The sequence below is a fragment of the Pyxicephalus adspersus genome, chromosome 4, assembly GCF_032062135.1.
Source record: "Pyxicephalus adspersus chromosome 4, UCB_Pads_2.0, whole genome shotgun sequence".
Lineage (NCBI taxonomy): Eukaryota > Metazoa > Chordata > Amphibia > Anura > Pyxicephalidae > Pyxicephalus > Pyxicephalus adspersus.
Window position 1 is genome coordinate 21,231,542 of NC_092861.1, and position 23,172 is coordinate 21,254,713.

Genomic DNA, 23,172 nt, shown 5'->3' on the forward strand with positions numbered 1-23,172 from the left:
TATAACACACCTGATGCAAGAATCCCCTTCTTCAGAGTTTACATTGTTTTGATTTAATTTTAAAGAGAATTCGAAAATATCCAAATAACAAATAAAGTAACAAGCTTTTGCTATAAAATTCACCATGAACCCACAAGGTATAATATTTGACTTAAGCCCTTTTTCACATCCACTTTTCATTCAGAGGTATGTGCTTGCTGCTAGGGTCAGCTCTAGTTTCATATAAACTTTGCTGCTAAGACAAACTAAGGTTAACACTGGTAACTTAAGCTACCTACACATGTCAGATGATTCTCGTCAGATAATCACCTCGGCTGATAGATGAGAATCTGGCATGTACAAGGCTTTAATCCATGAACGATCGTAATGGAGGTGGAGAGAGTGCAGTGGGTGCCACTCCATCATTCTCCTCTCTCCATAGGGCAGAACGGCGCTGTATGCACAGTACTCGTTCAAGCATCATTCAGTCTTTTGTCGTTGGGAAGGATCGTGAAAAATCCTTTCCAATGACAATTAAACAAGCGTAGGCAGCCTTACAGCTGCCCTGTAACTTCTGACATAGCCATCAGTACGAATAATGATTCAATCCAGAGGTTTTCCCCAATATATAATGTTTTTTTTCCCCCCCTGAATGTTTTCAGGATTTTGTCTGATATCCCACCAGTTTCTCTGATCCCAGATCAATATTGACCTGCTCCAGTGTGCATTTAGACAGCAAACACTCTATCAGCACGCTCCTTGCCAGCCATAAACTGGTGAGCTCCTAATGCTGCTTTTTCCTCTGACACTATTCTAAGAAGCTATCAGGTCAGATTCAGTCACCAACAGTGTTTATATTTAAATGTACATGTACAAATGAAGCTGCATTCATGTGTGTTGTATATCTGCCTAGATTTAAACTTTGAAATCCAAAGTACTCAGTACAGGACTTTCATTCGCAATGTCATTAAATGTGAAAAAAATATTAAGATATCATGCAGTCTTAAGAAAAAAAAAAATCTCCCGACTCCAACTGTTAAGCACACCAGATCAAGCGTCATGGGTTCCTATATAGGCTACTTTGGTGTGAATCAAGTTCTGCACCTTCCTTCATGGATGCTTTTGTTAGTGCCCATTTTGTCCAAAATGGAGTTGTTTTTTTTCACAAATCACCTCATTTGTACAGTCTTTGATGGATAGTCTCAGTTCTGTCACAAAAAAATTTATTGAATTGCTTTATACAGTAGCAGGATTTGCACCTTGCAAAAATTAGGTTTGGTATACAAGCTGAAAATTGCAGAATTAGAAAAGGAAAAGCTGTATTTAACCTGCTTTGGTTGCAGTTCAAAAGTTCTATAGTAGAATATTTAGTGTGTAAAGAAATGCAGTGCAAGGCTAAGCAGGTCAAACGGTCAAGTCCACAGCTTAAAAAAAGGCAAAGAGATTTGTGGGCCTGCAAAGACATGCATATGGCATGAACCCTTCTTTGTAGATATTGGTTTGTTGTTTATACTGTCACAAGCTCCATTTTTAATTTAATGTCACGTGGATGATCTTTACGATAGCAATAAATCATCAGGATATGCCACTCTTGCTTCTTTCTTACTAGCAATTAAGATTCTTATGGGTTCAATACCAGGAAGCGATTCCATAGAGGTGCACAGAAGGCTTTTCTACATGGCAATGCTAATGGTGATATATTGCTAGCAACAAAATCTTGTCTTACATCTTTTATAGGCAGTAGGCTTACATATTAAAGGTTCCTTTCTTAAAAGCTCTCCAGCTTTATACTGCTATGTAGCATGTTGTGTTTTCTATAATTGGAGTCAGAACACGGGAGACATGCTAGTTACATTAGAACTGTATTGGTGAGTATCCGGAAACAAACATGACTGTAGTATGACCTAGAAATCCCAACATCACATGCTGTAACACTATCGCTCAGCACAATACATTGCACATTATGTTTACATTACATGGTTGAGAAGGACAAATGTCCAAGTAGCTTCTAATATTCTAAAACATAATTTACATATAAATACTATGCAGGTATGACTGCATTATGGATAGGGACAGCAGCTGTGGCTTGATCACATATTACTGGCTTTACATAGTGATTACAGCTCAGAGAATGACGGGGTCCATTGATTCTATAACAGACTAGGCAGTAATAACAGTGTAACTGGTCTGATGATAACTGGAATTCACTATGATATCTTTTGCACTACGACTCAAAATCCAGACTGGTCAGGTCAATCTTGAAGCAGACATAGGGGTAATATTCTTGTGTGTTCAGCTGTAGGCCAGGGATGTCCATGCCAACCTGGGAAAACAGAAAATGTGGTTAGTACAATAAAACACCAACACAAACTAATGCAGTTCATGAAAATACACCCGAGGATCATTGCCTTTTACTGTTGTTGTTTATTTATCAATCAAACCTTTATCCTGCTTCCCAAATTAACAATCATCTATCACATGGCATTCAAGTAAATACTGAAAAGGATACAGTAGCCCTTTTTTCTAAACTGCAGATTTCATTGGAATAATATTTTTTCTAAATAGGATTTTTATAGCACCAACAAATTACGCAGCGCTGTACATTAAATAGGGGTTGCAAATGACAGACAGATACAGACAGTGATACAAGAGGAGGAGAGGACCTTGCCCTGAGGAGCTTACAGTCTAGGAGTACAGGCTGGAGATCCTGCTAGAAGGGTCTGACTTCCTATTAAAAAGTGAAAACTCCCTGAATCTCCTAATTGTGCTTCTGTGCTTTGAGGATTTACTTACATCTTTCATGTTGGCAGCAGCTGCCTCATCCAGGTGCTTGAAAAGAGCATTTAGCACATCACGTAGTCGCTTCATAGACTTCTTGTTGGGTTGCAAAATCACTGCATGGAAATTCACCGGCAAACCATATCTGAGCCACAGAGGAAATAAATATAAGTTACAAAACTACCAAACAGCACGTCCTATTTTTAACACAAGTAAGACAGTTGTAACTGTCTGCAAATTACAGGTTTTCTTTCCACCTGTGGCGTAAAGACAGTTCTATGTCCTTATATTTTAATAATTCCTTATATTTTAAAAATACTGTAAAGAAGGTTTCTGAAATGGAGAGAAGGTAAGTAGTATATTAGTTGGGTGCACTCAGTAGGGTGGGGAACTTGTAAAGGTATCTTGCTGGTTCTCTGTCTCCATGTGCTGTGCTGATTTGTTTGTCCTTACCTGAGGACGGATTCCACAAATACCCGCAAGGCTTTTATATGAATCCAAGCAATGAAAGCTTCACTGAAGTTTACTTTCAACCAGCGCAGGAGAGGGCCCTGGAAAACAAAATTGTTTTGTTAGATATGGCTGGCAGTTATCTCCGATATATTGCACGGGAATGCCAATGGCTTTAGGCAGCGTACATGATATGACATTTATCTGAAAGTATTTCTTATGTCTATTTGATATTCTGTGTTTTATATATATGTAGCTGTATAAATAAATACTCACTCTAGTGATCATTTGTATATAAGATTCCAGGCACAAACAAGCCAACGCAAGTTGGTGTTACTCACCATAGGATGTGTTTCTACAATGTCCATGAATACCTATTACACCTAATATCAACCTGACCATATTGCATTGTCCCCCCCCCCCACACCATCATAGTACCATGGTATCAATGGAAAAGGATACTTAGGCCAAATGAACAACTAGGGCATTCCCAAATTCACATGTCCCCCACTCCACATGTCCAAATGTTAAAAAAATATTTTAGTGGGCATTACATTTTAACATATTTAACAAAGCCTTATTCTACAAAGAACAGGATGGATGTTAGCTAATATGGTCTGTCTTATTAGAGCAAGTTATCCATTGGTGTACATTATTGGTTCAACATAACACCATTGTGCTATATACTTACATATTGCTGCTTCTTATCTGCCTCCAGCTTAATGAATTCATCTTTTTCAGACTGTAGCTCTCTCTCATTGAAAAAAAACTCCCGCACTATGAACCTGGAATTAAATACAGAGCAAAATATATAATTTTAAAAATAACACATCGTAGATATATTGGTTTTAATTATTTTATTGGCATTTATATTGATTACTGGTTTGTATGTTAGCAGTGACGGTTGCATTATGTGACCTGTATTTATACTTAACAAGCATTTTCCTGTATTCTAGGGTAAAAATGGGTATGTCAGCTTATATTCAAATCAGTTTATATTTGAGTTTATACAGTATAAAAAAGCAGTTGGCCTAATTGGTGAAGGTAAAGGAAATTTGCATCACATTACCTGGATCTGGGAATAGTACACTGGTTGGTTACATGTTTTCCTATGCATTAAAACCATGAAAGTACAACCAGAGTATACTAGGGAATTGCAGATTATGCATGAAAAATTATTAATACAAGTTAATAATAAATAGTAATTTTTAGCTGTTCCAGATTAGAGCAAACCAGTCAGAATCCATCTCACACTTCATTTTCTTGTACTAAATTCTGTGCGTTACTGCACTTAGCTTAAGCTTAATTACTAAAGAATAAGAACTGCCCCCTCAATTAAGCCAATATAGAAGTAAAAAGTTAACCATAGTAATAGCTATGTGTATTAGTATGATCAAAATCCTTGCATATGCTTTAGAAATAAGTTCATTTGGAGATAAACCATCTACAGATGATATTATGCTTAATAAATTATCATAGGTCTGTGCTGACCCATAGACCTAAGAACACTGATATGTGAGCGGTACAACCACTGAACATTACTGAACAGTAAAATCACAACATGCAAATCTCATCCCATCTAATATGTGAAACCAATACTATAAATGTTGATACATACAGTAACTACTGAATAAGTATAAAAAAAGTTAAATGCATATTTAAAAAATGTATTTTAGTACTGACATGTAAGTTATGTGATTCTATATCTACATTATCTGCCCAGTAAACAAAAAAAATCTTACTTGTTTTCTCTGGCTTTTACTTTAAATTCATCAATTACTTTTCTGAAGAGTGTAACAGTAAATAAACCTCCTTCTGCATCCTCTGCAATCAACCTACAAAGATAAAAACAGGCAGCACAGTAAATTACTAGTGAACAACAGAAACAAACATAGATGGCCCACCATGGAATTAAAGTTACCACAATCTCATATGTCCAGATCAGACATTCTCAACCAGGGTTTCATGAAACCTTAGGGTTCCTCCAGATGTTTCTAGGGGTTCCTTGAGCTGCAGATCGCCTCCTATTAGCTAGTGCCTGCATAGTTCTTGAGCCGACACCACTTGGCAGAGCCAGCAGCATGTATTTAGGGTGGCATTCAGACCACCACTTAAGAGGAGCATGTTATTCAGCTCACCACTAATTTGATGGGCAATAATACCATTGGCACCCAATAACTGGTTTTAGCGGGGGTTCAGGTAAAATGATTGAGAAAAGCTGGTCTTGATCCTAGTTCAAAATATCTTGCATTGTAAAGGGTTTGTAAATACGTCATTGAAAATGTTTTCGTTTGTAGAGAGAAACATACAGAAGGTCTTCTATACAGGTAGTCCCCAGGTTAATGACATACGGACACCTCCTAGATACGAACGGGGCTTCCCTTCCCATGACTTGCAGAAGAAATCTTTTGCTAAACACAGCTGAGATTGTGGGTGATCTTAAGGACTGAACTTTTTCTGCAACCTCTTATAACTCTTTATTGACCAAGACAAATTCTTGTTTCTTTTTGCATATCAAAGCACAGCTTGATCCAGAAGTTAATGAATGTCTAGGCTCCATAAAGTTGTTTTTTTTGCCTTGTTTGTGATTAACTCACAGTGAGGATTTTATACAGTAACTGACACCACACTGCCTAACATGTTAAGACAAACATCTGTCCTACTTGCATTTATTAAACTAATGTTCACACTTATATACAAATTCAACTTAAGAACAAACCTACAGTCTCTATCTAGTATGTAACTCGGGGACTACCTGTATTTCTATTATAAAACATTTCTGATCAGTATCACTCTAGAACAAGTGTTTACTGGCAAAGTTACCAGTAAAAAACCACATGACAAAAAAGAACATTTTAAAACTTAAACCACCTCCAAAAGATTGTAAATTGGTAATTAGTTTTTTTGTATTCATTTGTTTTGAAGACAACCACCAGAGACAAGGTATGCTTTAGGGTTACATAGTGAAAAGCCCACCAGTGGAAGTGTTAAGGAGGGCCCACCAGGGTGAAAAGCTTTGATGGCACAGATGCATTTCTTTTGTAAGGCAGCAGGGGCCCACCAGAGGTTTTTCTAGTCATCCTGGGCCAATCTGACCATGGGAATTGTCACTTTATTAGAGAATATACTGTAGTTCAAGGATAACAGTTCCTAGTAAGTTGCTATAGTAGTTTATATTTAATTTAGATACAGCTGTATCTAAATTGTCCTTTGGCAACAAAATACAGTACTAGAATATTTCTACTCACTTGGTTGAGCGTGGTACAACCATATCTGACAGTGATTCATAGGTTTTTTGCCATGCACTGTAGCTTGTCCTTAAACAAACAAAAAAAAAGAAAAGATGAACAGTTAATTTTTATCAGAACACAGCCAACCAAACCAGTTATAGAACTGAACCAAAGAAAGCTTTGCAAAGCAAGCCAAATAATATAGTATGACAATGCAGAAGGTTTATACACCAGGTATAGTTTCTTATTACAGACAAAATCTCCCCAATGGGAATGCCAACAAATTGTGCAGCACTTTACAGTCATAATAATAACTGTGTTAAAATGTCAACAGCTTGTGATCTAATGGCAATGTATAAATACGAATAGGACACAATCAGCAAAAAATAAATAAATAAATAAATAATAAAGAAAAGGTATTTCAGATTGTCACCTTTTACAATAAGTCTTCCTGATAGATATAACAAATGTAGCACCATTAATATTTATGGGGACTGTAGGAGACCAAAAACGTGCCGTTAGGTTAATTGGCTTCCTTCCAAAAATTGACCTTAAGACTGTTAATGACATATGACTATGGTAGGGACATTCGATTGTGAGCCCCTTTGAGGGACAGTTAGTGACATGACTATGGACCTTGTAAAGTGCTGTGTAATATGTTGGCGCTATATAAATACTGTATGATAATAATAACTATAATAGGGAGCACAAGTCTAGATGAACTAATTTGTAAAGTAACTTAAACAGTCAATTACTAGCAGTCCCATGTAACAGGTCCCAGTGATCATTTTCTAGGTATAAAGCCTGCAGTCTCCATCCATCTTGCCCAGCTTGTCTCCTAACTAACAGCTTCCTGATGCATCACTTACTAAAAATGAAGATTTGGTAACTTACTTTGGGACGACTACTAGAAGAGTAATTAGGTATTCCGAGTTCAGGACAAAGTCCTCTTTATTTACAATATCAGCTAGGGTTCTGGTCAGAAGGTTGCCCCTGTGGAGACAAAGAAATCACTGGTGTTATTGAACAATATAGATTTCCCACAACACAGTTTTATAGTTCTATAGTTAGCCAGGCTGAATCTGATTTTAAAGGAAATCGGTTACTTGTAAAAACTTATTAACCATATGACCAAAATGGAGTGATCTAGGCATACTCCTCCAACAATTCTGGTCTCAACAGGGTCTGTACTGGGGTCTGCACTGGGGGTGTTTTTTTAGGTAGTCTATCACCAAAGGGGTTTGTCACTTTAGTCTAAACTGAGTGGTCTGAAACTTGCTGTTACTGAGGTCTGCACTGTGCTTTTTTCACCGAAAAACTATTATGGGGTCTGTACTGGGTCTTTATGAGTGAGTGGTCTATCAACAAAGTGGATTTGTCAGTGAGGTCTAAACTGAGTGGTCTGTCACTGAGGGTCTGCACTAGGGGTCCATTACTGGAGGTCTGGAATTCTGACTGCACTGTCAGCTGTCACTTAGGGGTTTAAATGAGGTCTGCAATGGGCGTTTATTACTGTGCTCAAGAATTGCAGCAAACATGTACAGGATATATTAACTGTACTCCTTTAAACTACATCCAATATTCTCTGCCAGTAGCATTCACTTTTCACTGGAGTGCATTTTGCAAGCCACATTATCCCTTCTCACAGCTCTGCAGGTTGCCTTTTATATTGTTATAGGTCTGGGCTCTTGATTTGAGGTCTGTGTCAATCTGGCTCATTTGCTCCAATACAAAAAATCTAAAATTTGGAAGGTATTTTTATTTTTGATGCTGCTTTTAAATGAAGCTTGCCAAGCTCGACAAATAAAAGTACCACACTATGGTAAAAAAAAATGAAAGTTTCCATAACTCCCTAATTTGTCTTATATTTACCCTTAGCATTTTGCTGCTGTAATTTAGAAGAAAATATTGCTCAGAGAAGTACAAAGTGACTCACATAAATGGCTATACATACACGGTTTTTCTCTCCAAGCTCTGCAGGTTGCCTTTTATATTGTTATAGGTCTGGGCTCTTGATTTTAGGTCTGTGTCGATCTGGCTCATTTGCTGCAATACAAAAAAGAAGATGTGAGATACTTGTTGACAGAAAAATGTGAGAGAGAAGTACTGTGTTTGTCTCTATTTGATATAGGAATAAAAGCTAAGTAGTATTTACCATAACACATCTGTAGACATATAGTGGACCTAAATTCATAAAGTCAAATTTAATATGTTATTGGGAACATCTAGAAATGGTATTGTGCCTAAGTAGTATGCTCAAAAAAAGGACCTATATTACCATGCAAACAGTCAAACAAATAAACATGGCAATACCAAAGCATTTGTAATTGTCACAATGTTCTGGGAGAAGTGGAACATTTTCTGACACAAATCCAAGGGTGCCAATATTTTTTTCTGGTATGGTAAGAACTTTCCCTTCTTTCTCCCAGTCTCTGTATCTGTTTACTGTTCTAATGAATTGTGTTGCTAGCTGATGGTAATATGTGGTAATGAGGGAAGGAGGCCCATATGGTTCAAGGTAGCAGGTCTATTTGGTGGGGATACTTTTTTATTAAATTTGAGCTTTGAAAACGGCATTCGAAAGTTCCTGTATGACCTTCAATGACTTGGTGGGACAGTGCTGTTGGCCCCCCTCCTCCAAACTACCCCATATGAAAGCCTGAGATAGGGATATGAATCAATCATGGGACTTAGAGAAGTGTGCAGGGACAGCTTGAAATATTTCTAAAGTCTCACTTAATGTGAACATAATTGATTTGAACTACAAGGTAATGCTACGCTGGTACCTAGTCCCTACCAAAGATGGACATGTGTTTTCTTGGTTCTTCCCCCCTCTGTTTCAGGGTATGTGGAGGGATAGGGGACATGGAACAGATCTGGTGGTCTTGCCCGGGGGCACAATAATTCTGGAGAAAGGTATTCCACCTTCTCACCCTGGTGGTACAAAATTCTCTTCCCCTCAGCCTGGAAAGCAAAATTGATATTCCTTTGCTGAAATACACAACAAAATGTTGTAATTATCTGCCCCTAGTGGGTAGAATCACACTGGCCCAGGCCTGGAATTCACCATCAATACCAATGGCCCCTTTATTGGTGAAATTAAATTGGATAATGGTAAATGAAAAGCTCACCTGTACCATTAAAGATACCCCACATGCCTTAGAACTCAACTGGGATCCGTGGATTGCACATTGTTCCTCGGCTCAGTCTCCTTCCTGATGTGGACACTCTTTCCCCCTACCCAAACTACCTCCTTTTCTCATACCTATTAGGTGTATGACAGGTCAAGCAATATTACAGACACTGCCAAGAATTTTGGAGATTTGTCAATCTGCTTTTATTTCAAGAAATACTCTGTAAACTTTGTCGGTGCATAGCAAAGCAACTGAAATCATTACAGGGTTTCTAAATATGCTGTGAGGACTAGGTCTGCAGTAATGTTGCAGGTTTTTCAAGAGGTTGCAGCAAAGCAGTATGACAACATGGGAACCTAAGATGAAGAAATTGCAGTTAAAGTTGCAGTTAAAAAGTCTGCCTTTATTCACCTTGTCTGTACTCCCCCCAACAATTTACATTAACCAAATTATTACCAACCACTTCCAGAGATGGGGAAACACATGACAGTCACCCTGCCTCCACACAATACACAGCCCCAAAGGTATAGAGGTAGTACGGTTACAAGCAAAGTACAGGTTTATTCTAAGGTGGATGTAGCTTTTTAATAAATATTTTTTTTTAACATGTGGGTCTTCAGGGAACCCTTTCTGTAATTACTATATCTGCAGCTTACAGTACATTAACATGGCGGTCAGTAAGAAGAATGCCTCCGACATTGCTGGCCATTGGGAAAAATCTCATCTCAGATTGTAAGCTCTTCTGGGCAGGGTCCTCTCCTCCTCCTGTGTCAGTCTGTCATTTGCAACCCCTATTTATTGTACAGTGCTGTGTAATATGTTTGTGCTATATAAATACTGTATAATATTAATCCTTACAGATAGTCTAGGTATATTGGAGTCAATTAAACTGACCTGAGAGGTATAAATTGCTCAGATAACTGGTTGAAAAACGCAGATTTGATCACTTGCATTTTAGTATGGTTTTACTGTTACTAAAGTCTGGTGAATCTGGCTTATAGTCATTTACATGTATCAAAGAAAGTACAATGATAATAATGATGATTATCATGACAAACCCCATTCTTACCTTGCTTAGGGAATCGGTTAGATTTTTCAGGGGCTGTTTAATAGGGTATTTAGCCATGTCCCACTCGAAACGGGATAAGTAGCTGACAAGATCCACTTAAAAAAAAAAAGAAAACAATTAGTCAAGCACAATGCAGAAAAAAATATACATACCCTGGGTTCTACATGTCCAGCAGAGGGCAGACTTTGCAGCAACAAACCAGACACAGAAAAGAAAAAAACATTTATATATAAAATTAGGAACTGTAAGGAACAAAAGTACAGTAATCCAGAGCTCAGATTTCACCATTCAGTAGGGTTGAAGCACCTGTTCCAAAACGTTGTTAGCAGTACTACACTGCCTAAATATCTGAATAAAAATAAAACAAATGATAGTGGGCTAGCACATTATTTTTCAAAGAAATTTGAAGTTGTTACGGTTGCATAGTGGTTATATGAAATCTCAGGTTGGTCTGCTGCTAAACTACTGTACTTCCATAGGCTTGAATAGGAATGCTTCAGAAAGTGTTCTGAAGGACAGCAAATGACCCGTGATCTTTTGCAACATGTGGCAAGAGAATGCTTATGAATGCATGCCAATCACCACTGTACCCCTCTACATAGCGGTTGAAGTTAAGTGCTAGGAGCAGGTAATCTGAAATTAGCTTTACTGTCTATGTCCTACAGGGGAGATTTCTCAACTCTTCACAGGAAGAAGTGAGAGAAACCCACTAGAAGATTGACACTGACTATAAAAAATTGTATTTCCCATTCCTTTCTGTCCCTGTGACAAATGTCACTTATCTAGGACAATTAGAATGGGTAATTCCACGTATGGGGCAAAATGTCACAAACAGCAATATAAAGAGGTTGGATCAACTTCTTCTCTAATCAAGTCAAAAACTATAAAATAGAAAGGTTTGGGCTATACAGTCACTGTACATTTTATGGGGATCTGTTCTACTCACTGTTATCTTACAGATGCTGAAGCATTTCAGTGTATGCATTAAGATTCTTAAATACAGTAGGATAACACAGAGACGTTTTTTAATGCAATGAGCTTCATGGCTTTACAATGTTAAATAGTAAAAGAAGCCAGTCAGATACTGTAAAAATATGGCCAGTTCTACCTTAAAAAGTGGCCACTATCCATGATTCACATCTCAATAAGCCACTTTGATAAACCAAACAAGTAGTAGGGTGAGATCTCCCAGTAAGAGATGAGATCTCTACTGTAGGGGCACGGATGGCAAAATATACCAAACATAAGCTCTATACTGTCCCAGGTCTAAACAAAATAAACAATTTAGATTGAAACTGGGCTATACCCATAAACCCAACACTAACCCCATACAGGAGAAACCAAATTCCATCTTCCTTGAATTACCATATTTAAATGTTGGTGTTACATAGTGATCCTGCTCAACCTGACCTTCTGCCAATCAAAAACCGAATGAAAGCTTCAATTTTATATGAAAAGTCAGGTAAGTTGGGTCAAATGTGTTTTGCAGTTATGTTTTTAACAGATCTATAACTTCTAAAAAGTATACTTTATGTCCTCGTTATTGATCAATATCCTTTGCCTCTCCAATGTAAAATTAACTCACCCTAATTGTTGCAAATTATTTTAGGATATATTGTTACAGTGAATGGTCATACATGCTAATTACAATAACCCATAAATATTACCCATACTATTACCACAGTGTAGTCACATTTAGTTATATAAAATATATACCTATATGAAAACTATAGCCTACTAAAAGGTGGCTTATAAAAAACAGTGGTACCTTGGTATAAGTCCTTAATCCGTTCCAGATCCTTGGACTTATACCAAACAGGACACCAAACAAGTGTTTCTCATAAGAAATAAAAGGAAAATGAATAAACTGTTCCCATGTGAAAAAATCCTATTGTTATTGGCATATTATTCATTGATGGGGTTGTATAAAATAATTTAAACACTGCTTAATACTAAATTACATAAATACAAAAGCAATTAGATGAAATTAATGAAAATTTAACCTCCCTTTACCTTGCTGAGAAGCTGAGAACAGTCGCGTACCTACTAGGATGGTGCTGAGAAGGGATAAGGAGGAGATGCTATGTAATTCACAGAGAGTTATAGCGCGGGTTGTTCACTAAATGGTAGCAAGTGGCGTACTGACGCTCGTGGGCAGTCGTGGCTTTGTCCCGAGAGAGGTAAATAAGGGTAGCGCACGAAGTTATGACTCATTTTGACCCATACAAGATCTAGTAAAAAGGTTGTATACCAAGCAAAGGTTGTTTACCAAGCAAACTTTTTCGTGTCCAAACGGGACTTATTCCAAATCAGACTTATACCAAGGTACCACTGTGTGTGTATATAAATAAATAAATATATATATATATATATATATATATATATATATACTGTAAATAAATAAAAAATATATAAAGTAACAATTGAACACCAGTAAAAAGCACTTGTAGCAGGAAGGAGTTAAAGTGTCTGATGTCTCTATAGCTGATAGCTGACTCTAGATATTGCTTTTCTATTTTAAGCAGTGGAAGCCAGAAAACTGATACACCTGCAAAGGGCACCAACTATGCAATGTTTCCATTCCTCCTGAAATGTATGTTTAGCAGAAGTTTCTCTGTAACTCAGACTCTAAAGTTTTCTGGACATAAGTGCAAATGATAGGTAAGAAATGTGTGCTTGAGGATTGGTGCTATAATGTCCGCCAGTGCCTACAGACCAGGGGGGTACAACTTCAGTCCAAGAATAGGAAAAAGTCAAAAAAAGATGGGCCCGTAGCCGTAAGAAATTAGGCGCAGGGCCTACATGACAGGGTGTGAGACCTAGCCCAGGGGTGTTAAGGGGTTAATAAAATGTAGTAAGGCTAGAGGGGGATGTGCTAATGTGGAGCGTGGAGTAGGAGGGGATTAGGAATAGGACCAGTTAAAAGGGGCTTGTGGGAAGCCCTCTTTTGTAAGAAAAAGTTTCTGTTAGGACACAGGTAGGGAAGGGAATTTTTAGGGCCTCTTAGCCCAGCTTAGGAGGCAGAGGCTGAGGGTGAAGCCTGGCCGCAAGCCAGAGTAGCTGGGGTGCTGGGGGAGGGGACTTGGTGAACCCCCCCTCGGTTGGGCTAGCAGTGCTAAGTTCTGGGAGGCCTGATCCCCCTCCCCTTTTTCAGAGGGCTCAGGGACAACTTGGGAGCTCCTTAAGGGACCCTTCTAGGTAGCAGCTGGGTTGCAGGGGTCTCAGGTAGGGAGCAATCCAGGGAGGAATCCCCTGTCCATGGCGGAGCTCTGAGGTAGGGGGTGCAGCTGTCAGGGTGTGCAGTCCCTGATCCCCTGGGAGAGAGACCTGCAGGCCTGGGGCCTCTCTTGAAGGTTGTGTAGGCCTCACCTGAAGCCAGGGACTCGCGTGATGCGTGTGCCCGGCAGATGGTTTCCACGGAGCCGATGGGCCGGAGCTTGGAAGTGACGTTGGGAAAGACTGGCTGCATCACAGGGATTTCCCGGAAGTGAGGCAGCCGAGTCCCTAGTACTCGGCAGGGGCAGGGGAGCTCTCTTCCATTACGCTGAGACAGGCGGGCCGGGCACCACAAGTGCCCTGGGGTGGGGAGATGGTTTGGTCAGTGGGTGGGGGTCCTTTTGAGTGGGGGGGGGTTGGAAAAGGGGGGACCAGGTGTGGTGGGGAGTGTAGCAGGGCTTGTAGGTTCTTGAGGAGGGAGTGGGTATATTTGTAATGGGTGGAGTGGGGGTCACGGACAGGTGGGGCAGTGGGAGGGAAAGTTGGAAGTGGGGGTCTTTGAGTCCAGAAGGAGAAAAATGAGGGGGGAGGGGTCAGGGGTGTGCGATGCAGCTACAAGAAGGGCAAATAGATCTGGAGGCTGTGTGTGTGGGGAAGGTTTTGCTCTATTACCTTTGGAGCTTTAAATTTTGGTAGAGTTCAGAGACAGCTTTGTCAGAGGGGGGTGGCAGCGGTTGGCAAGTAGGTAGATAGCTGACCGTGTGAAGGATTGAGGTTGTTAACTTGGAGGAGGGTTTATGTTCAAATAGGAGAGCTCGGGTGCGGTGGGGCACACGGGGCTGTAGTTTTTTCAAGTAAGGTGGTGGTGAAGTTGATAAAAAGGGGAATGGCGCTGGGAAGGCAAATTGGGGTCAAGGCGAGGCCTTGGTGTCAGTACTGGAGGATGATATGCTTTATTTATCCCTGGTGTCATCAGGGGTCGGTACAGCGGGATGGTATACTCTATTGCTCCCTGGTCAGTGCTATGGGATGGTATACCCTATTACTCCCTGGTGTCAGTGCTGTGGGATGGTATACTCTATTACTCCCTGGTGTCAGTACAGTGGGATGGTATACTCTATTACTCCCTGGTGTCAGTGCTGTGGGATGGTATACTCTATTACTCCCTGGTGTCAGTGCTGTGGGATGGTATATTCTATTTCTCTCAGGGGTCGGTACAGCGGGATGGTATACTCTATTGCGCCCTGGTCAGTGCTGTGGGATGGTATACTCTATTACTTCCTGGTGTCAAGGCTGTGAGATGGTATACACTAATTCTCTCAGGTGTCAGTTCGGCAGGATGGTACATTCTATAATTCTCTAGTGTCAGTACTGTGGGATAGTATACCCTATTAATCCTTGGGGGTTGGTTTTGTGTAGGGGTATGCTCTGGTACTCCCTTGTGTTGGTACAGTGGGATGGTATAGTCCGTTCTTCCCTATTGTCAGTGGTGTTAGATGGTATGTTCTATTACTTTCGGGTGTCAGTGGTGTTGGAGGGTATACTTTATTACTCCCTGGTGTCAGTACTTTGAGTCAGGTTCTCTCTAACATCAGGGGGTTGCATAGTATACTATATTACTTGATGGTGTCTGTACCGGGGAGGGGGGGTGGTATGGTCTATTTCTCACGGGTGTCAATATGGTGGGAGGATATAGGCTTTACTCCCTGGTGTCAGTATGGTGGGGATTGATTTGCACTATTTCTCCCTGATGTCAGTACTGGTATACTCTATATGGTGATGGTATACTCTATTACTCCCAAAGGAAGTACTGGGGTGCTATACTCAATTTCTCCCGGGTGTAGGCGCTCTGGGTGGTATACTTTATTGCTTCCTGGTGTCAGTACGGTGGGATGGTATCCTTCATTTCTCTCCGGTGTCAGTACTGGGGGTGTGCTATACTTCATTACTCCTTGATGTCAGTACTGTTGGATGTTATACAGTATTAATCCCTGATGTCAGTATTTTGGGATGGTATGCTTTGTTTCTCCCTGGTGGCTGTTTAGTGTGGTGGTATGCTTTATTACCCCCTGGGGTCAGTACTGTGGCTGGTTTCAGCATAGTGGGAGGGTATACAGTTTGGTTTTGCCCTGGCCTCTAGCTCAGCTTTCCATCTGGAATGGCTATTTGTGTTGAGATGCTGGTAACATAATGTCTTCACTTTTGCTTTGCTTGCTTAGTGTGCTCCCCTAGAGCAGCAGTGGCAGCACATTGGATCAAAGTACCTGGATTACGGTGGAGTGGGTGCCCAGGTGTGTTGCGGTCTGTTTGGATTTAGTGGCCAGGACCAGTTGGACATGCTCCCCACTAGGGGGCATAGTTCAATAGTGCCTGGAGTGAGGTGAATACGGTGGTGGGCCATTTCGATGGCCAGGAATGGGGGTATCATAGTACTACATCATGTGAGGTTTCACACCTGAGCGCTGTGGCGGTTGGGGTCTTGGAAGGCAAGGATCCAGTGCACTGGAAAAGTGGTGGATTTTGGCAGGGGAGGATGTTCTTTGGTGGGGTCTCCCCCTTTATGTTGAACGGACCTGCAGCCTGGTTGTTTGGGTGTGTAACCGGGAGTTTGGCGTTTGATAACATTATGGATATTGTTGATATGGTTATGTATTAATAAAAGGGGGGAATTAAGTTGTTGGTTAATTAGGTTATATTCAATGTAATATGTTGGCGTTTTACAATCCTAGTTTATTAATAATTATATTAATAATGGAGTGTTATGTTAATGTATGCTTTCATATCAAAAGTGTAAAATGTATTTGTCATTTATTTATTATTGTATATTTGTTTGTTTATTACTTGAATGGTTAATGTATTTAATGGTGGTTAAATAAACGGCTGCTTACCAGACAAATTAAATCCAAGATTGGTGTTTGGGTATTTAATGGTGGGGGCAGTGGTTGGTAAGCGGTAGGGGTTGAGGGGAGGCGGAGGTTCTGATGGTGGTAAAGAATGGGCTAGAATATCCAAGCTACCCTGGTCATGACTATTTCTATGAAAACCTAGCCTGCTTGTGTCTTTCAAAGATCTGCGTTTGACATACTGCTATAGACCTGTTCTTCCCTCTACCTTTACTACACTTTACTCTCTTTAGTTTCTGACCTCCAAAAACAAAATGCAAACATGTTGCAGTCCTGTGCAATGACAAGGATGTGGAATCTTGAAACTTAAGGAAATGACACTGCAGAAGGTTAAAGCTGCGTACACACCTGCAATTTTTCTCGTTGGAAAGGATCTTTCACGATCCTTTCCAATGAGAAAAGACTGCACGATGCATGAACGATGCTGTACATACAGCACTGTTCATGCTCTATGGAGAGGGGAGGGGGAGAGCTTCTCCCTTGACTATTTTTCTTCTCCAGTCTAAGATTTATTAAATCAGACCCATTGATCTACAGCATAAAATAACCATCATATAAAGTCCTGATGCCAAACCTGCATGCAACCCTTTGACACATATTGTGTGTCCTCAGTGTCCCAGCAGACAGTCAGTAGTCTCTGTTTTTCCCTACCTATTCAAATGAAAAAAAAAATCATTATACTGGCTTCTATTAGTTAAATGGTTTTGTTTATTTTGTGCAAACCTGCTTTTAGCTGTGCTGTCCGTCACTTTCCTCTGATCTTGCTGTGGCACAATGACGTAGTCATGGTAGGGGCGTTGGTTAAGGCCTTCAATTTTAAGAAGTTAACCATTGCTGATATAAAGCTTTTGCTATTTATATTTAAAATATTAGGGGTTTGCTGCTTAAAATTATTGATAATAGTTTAAATCCAGTTTTATTTTACCTTCTTATTTAAAGTTTATATGTTCCTAAAATTGATGCATTGTGCTTAATTTTGTAAAGTATACATACATCTATTGTATTACAAATGGGGTGGATCTATTACACTGATTAAGGAGAGCATGGTGGACAGTTTGCCTTCATTCTCCTTCACGCCTCATGGTAAAGTTTAATTGAACTATGATTAAATATTTTTTAAACACATGCATGAGACTAGTATATTCAAAAAATAAACTTCCTAATGACAGATCCTTGTGTCTATATTATATTGCAGTCTCCCATGTCTGTTAAAAAGGTATTACCAATGTACTAATACAACAGCGCCATTAATTGTCATGTTAGTGACAAAAATGATGACACCCATGGTTTCCCAAGAAATCCCTAAGAAAGACAGATTACCTTCCTGCTCCAAAGTGCTATTGAGTAAAGTCAGTCTACTGGCAGGGACAGTGACCCCAATCAGATGAATACCACCAATGCAGGTCAATTATTTGAATGTAGATATTAAATTTGATTGTAATTTAAGAACACACAAAAATGACCACACAGGACAGGGTTGATGTCTCAGTCATAAGGATATCGTGACCAGGCTACGAGGCCATTATGTCACAAATCCATCGTAACCTGATCACTGTATTCCCACAACCAGAGTTTCATGATCTTCATTGCTGGCGACCTGCAAATTTCATGCTAAAAAAAAAAAAAAAGAAAGAAAGAATACCACACACAAGGCACTTTACATACTGTTTGGTTTCAATTTCTTCTTTTTCCCTGAAAAAAAGATGAGCTGTGAGAATTACGCTAAAAAGGTAATTCTTTGGCAGTAAAGCGGAACCAATTTTAAAAATTAAAAAATTTTGCCTGCAAATTTCATGCTAAAAAAAAAAAAAAAAAAAGAAAGAATACCACACACAAGGCACTTTACATACTGTTTGGTTTCAAACCTTCAGGTTATATTTTTGGGGATCCAAACTGGGTTTTTTTTTTTTTTTTTTTTTTTAAGAGAAAACAAACAGACAGATAAGTATGTTTTATTGCACAAGGGACGTTGTTAGTCCCTTTTCTGCAATAAAGACAATATTCTTGACTTGAAAAAGATCTGCAAATGTCAACAAACCAAACCTGAGCACACTAGCCTTTTTTTTGTTGGTTAGCTCACACCATACAATTACATAAACACAATATAGAATTATTTATGATACCAACTATTCATAGAAGATAATATGGCCTTTTGCTCCCAATATTGAACCACCACCAAATTACATCTTTCTTATTATCCATCACAGGCTTACCTCCATTGGCCAACAGGTTTTCTTGGGCTTTCTCTGAGGAATCATCCATGACTTCTCCTATATACTGAGCAAGCTTCTTAATGATACTAAAATGAGAGTGGTAAAATATAGTCATTAGGATCCAGGATTAGCTTTTATACAGTTTAAACATGGCAAAAATATATGGTGCCTAAAATAAATCAATACATGTTAGTTAGTATAAATTAGACGATGCTGGTTTAAGAACTTCTAAATACCGATCACTTCTCCAGCCTTGGTGAGCTTTATAGATCAGGGCCATTGTGCGGCATCTGCTGCCAATTTCATGCTCAACCCATCTTCCATCTGTAATTACTTGGTTGGAAGAACCAAAACATGTTTTACACATGTAGGATACTCTGCCCTACAATTTTGGTTTGGGATTGGGGTGAACCACAAAACACATGAGAGCTTCCAATCAGATATGCTCATTTGTTCATACATGCAGCACTATTTATTATCTAACAATACATCTAATCTGTCCACACCCGATTGAGCACCCTAAAATTGTCACTTGGCTGTTGACTTAATTCAGATTCACTTTACATGTGGTCATGTCTCTGATTAGAAGTGCAAATTTGTACTAATCTTCAATACTAAATTCAAAGGGAAGCATGGGATGGGCTTCTCAACTCATACCTCTACTTTGCAAATCTCACATGCAATTAATTTCCTCCTGATATGGGTTTAGGAGATTTGTGCACTTGTGCAATTGTGCACAGGAACATGCTTTATTTTATTATTCAACATTTTGTTGTAGAAGGAAAAGTTTTAGTGTGTTACTTCCTGTCTAGTAACAAATTACAAGCACACCACATCTTTGTAGCTTGTGCACCACCTTACAGACCAGGGAAAAGGTAGAAAACATGAAGTACAAAGAGACACCTGGGTTTAGTTGGGTGAATATAGAGTGTATCTATAACAATTCTATCATCATACAAAAAGTGTGATACCCAATAAAAGATTGTTTCATATAAAACCCATCAGGTCCAAGTTTTCACACACAACTGTAACCTGTGTTGATTTATGGACACACAGGTAAGAGGAAATATGTTTCTTACACTAGCTGTGATCATAAGATCTGCTAAACTTGTTATCTAGTGGCAAACACCATCCCAACCTCCCACTGAACAGTTTGATAAAAGTGGATCAAGGACTATTATTAGGTAGCTGCTTTGCCAGCAGTCAAGGTATAACAAATTAGTTTTGATATTGAGATAACAGGCCTGATTTATTAGAGCTCTCCAAGGCCGGAGAGGACACAATGTAATGAGTGAACCTGGGCGATATAGAAAAAGTACAATGGGTTTCTTAAAGTAATTTGCTATTTGTTTTCAATCTTAGACCAAATCAATTCCAGCTTTTTTGGATCACCCAGGTTCACTGATAAAGTATCATCTCCAGTCTTGGAGAACTTTAATAAATCAGGCCCAAAGAGTTATAATGCAGCTGGTGGATTTTGAAACTTTAAGCATAAACCAAGTGTAAGACCCTGGTCAGCACCAGTCCCCCAATCTAACATCACAGTCTTCACCTTTAGCAAGCCCCCGCTCAGCCTCCAGAGACTGTTTGCCTCTCTCGGCACGCAGTCACCCCCAGGACTTAATGCACAGGGGGTGGTTTCTGGGGATGGCTGGCAGAAGACCAGGGGCCCACAGATTAGGCAGAACAAGAACTACCAGGCAAATACAGAGTACAAAGCCAAGGTCATACACGGGCGATCAGTCCACCAGATAAGGTACAGAGAGATAAGGCACAAGCAAAGTCAGGGTCACAGGCAGAGGTCGGTCCAGGCTGCATATACATTATGAGTCAGGGAACAGACAATGGTCAGGAACAGGAACTCAAACAAGAACCTCTGCAGCACAAATTAGCCCAGCTATACACTACAACAGGCACTGGACTCTGGGAACAGAGAGGCTATAATGATCCAGCAGCCAATGGCAGCATGGGATTGATCAGGAACCATTCTGCTAATCAGCTGCAGCACAGATCCAAATCCCCTTCAACTGTGCAATCTCAGTGCAGGGGATGCCGAGAGGGAAAACACAGCTAAAGGGAAACAAGGATGCTGCAAGCTGCAGATCACTAAATCCTAGAACTCTTCTGCTGCTGCAAGAGTCGCCGCTGGAATGAATAGAGGTGGGACACCGCCTGGAATTGTCGGCCAGAAGAGCGTCTTCTAATACCAAGGTAAAACTCCAAGAAGGTCAGATCTCCTCAACAATAATCTTAGTAAAAAAAATGCCAATATCTCAAAGCCACCTATATATTTATAGATCTGACTTTATCATTCTGAAACAAAAAGGGGCCTTTACCAAACTGTTGCCACAGGGGTGAAAGCATGCAATTGTCCAAAATGTATTTATATGCTGTAACATTAACAATACCGATACAAACATACAGTAGATTTTATGATCAGGTGTCCACAAGCTTGTGGCCATATAGTTTAGGACATGTTTTGTTTTCCTTTAAAAAAAAGTTGAATTCTGTTTATATTGCATTAGGCGAAAAATGAGAATGGCATTTTCAAGAGCGGATATTCATAATAGATGAAATTAAACAGATAAAATTAAATATAAATTCTATGGACATGAAGGCTGTAAACTGATACACTTGATGAGTGAATCTAAAAGAAAATGAATTACACCTGACCCGCTAATCACAAGATATGGGGTGATACATTACCAGCAGTGTGGACAGGAGAAGTTCCCCTTTTGTTGCCTTATAGACCAGTCATTGGTGTGACTGTAATGCTGCGTACACACGTGCAATATTTATCATTGAAAACAAACAATTAACGACCGTTCGCCTGATAATCGTTAATAAAAAAGTACGAACGACTGTCCCGGCAGATCTAATTGGGTGATGATTGTTCGCAATCTATTGTGTGTACGGTCGTTCAGTGATCGTGGATTGTTCTGTGATACACTTTCTACTTTACACGTCACTTCCTGCATTGTTCAAATATTCGTATCTAGTGTGTGTACAATATTGGTGGATTATATTTAAATGATCGTATCGTTACAGCATGTACAGAATTGTGCACAATACAATCGTTCAAAATAATCGTGCATAATCGTTGATCTGTCACTTTTCGTTTGTTTTCTAACAACAATTATTGCACGTGTGTACCTAGCTTAAGTAGGTGCACAGTGCAAGAAGACATTAATTGGAAGTGAGCTGAAGTGGAACATGAAGCCTAAAAACCTGTTTACTGTCCAAGAGAGACATGGAAAAACACTCAAAGACTGCACACAGTAAATAAATAATGATAGTAGATGGAACATCAGTCTGAGCACCTCTAGTCTTCTCTGTGTTACAGAAGGAAACAATGCTGACAGCATCTGACTGCTTCATTACACCTACCCTGATACCTAGCTGTGGCATATTGTATATACAACTTAAACTGAACTCCAGGTAAAGATAAATACAGAGATACAATACATATATTGGAGATGTTTTACCTATTATTATTATCAAACAGGATTTATATCGCACCAACATATTACGCAGCGCTGTACATTAAAAAGTGACCAAAGGTGTTGTATTTATGTCTATCCAGCCACAAAATTTACACAGCTCTATTTCACTACACAACCTTGTCCAGCCTTGCCTGTTAAAATGAACCTGAGTCGGTCATTCAAACTGCATTCAAACATCAACGGCCGATCTAAATTGGTCATTCTTAGTTGTGATGTCTATGGTAGCCTAAAGTTAAAGTTTATTCTGCTTACGTTGCCTTTCTCTGGTTCTTCCTTCCACACCCTATCAACATGCTAATTACACGTTTAAATAAAAACCTTTTTTTTTATTATATACCATGTTTAAGATCCAGCGACGTCATCAGCATGTCACTGTACATCTCTATGACATTTAGGCAGGTCATGACTGTACATTGCTTCCCAAAAACATCATAACCCCTTAAATCTCCTCTCTCATAAGGACACAGCACTGATTAAAGCAGTGGGCCGGTTCTTGGAATGAGTTATGGAAATAGCCAAATGTTTGGATAATGAATGTTAGTCTGAAGGAGTGGGTGCACCTAAGCAGGCTACATTTGAATGCGGACTGTCCATTGTAATGCTGAGCCACCATAATTGTCTACAGATCTTCCAGGAGCAGCGGAAATGGGAAGAGATCCATACGTGTTGGGTTACACCATTATTCTACACACATGCC

General features: G+C 39.5%; 1 protein-coding gene across 1 annotated transcript in view; it reads right to left on the reverse strand.

The window, feature by feature from the left end:
- Positions 1-1,185: 1,185 nt before the first annotated feature.
- The window catches only part of ATP6V1C2 (ATPase H+ transporting V1 subunit C2), a 28,235-nt gene continuing 6,248 nt past the window's right edge, over positions 1,186-23,172 (reverse strand). Inside the window, exons 4-13 of the mRNA XM_072407534.1 lie at positions 18,973-19,058; positions 10,641-10,735; positions 8,392-8,483; positions 7,332-7,430; positions 6,456-6,524; positions 4,950-5,042; positions 3,899-3,992; positions 3,211-3,308; positions 2,773-2,902; positions 1,186-2,302 (exon numbers count right to left, since the gene is read on the reverse strand). Coding sequence (XP_072263635.1) covers positions 2,204-2,302; positions 2,773-2,902; positions 3,211-3,308; positions 3,899-3,992; positions 4,950-5,042; positions 6,456-6,524; positions 7,332-7,430; positions 8,392-8,483; positions 10,641-10,735; positions 18,973-19,058 — 955 coding nt within the window. The 3' untranslated portion in view covers positions 1,186-2,203. The remainder of the gene's footprint in view (positions 2,303-2,772; positions 2,903-3,210; positions 3,309-3,898; positions 3,993-4,949; positions 5,043-6,455; positions 6,525-7,331; positions 7,431-8,391; positions 8,484-10,640; positions 10,736-18,972; positions 19,059-23,172) is intronic.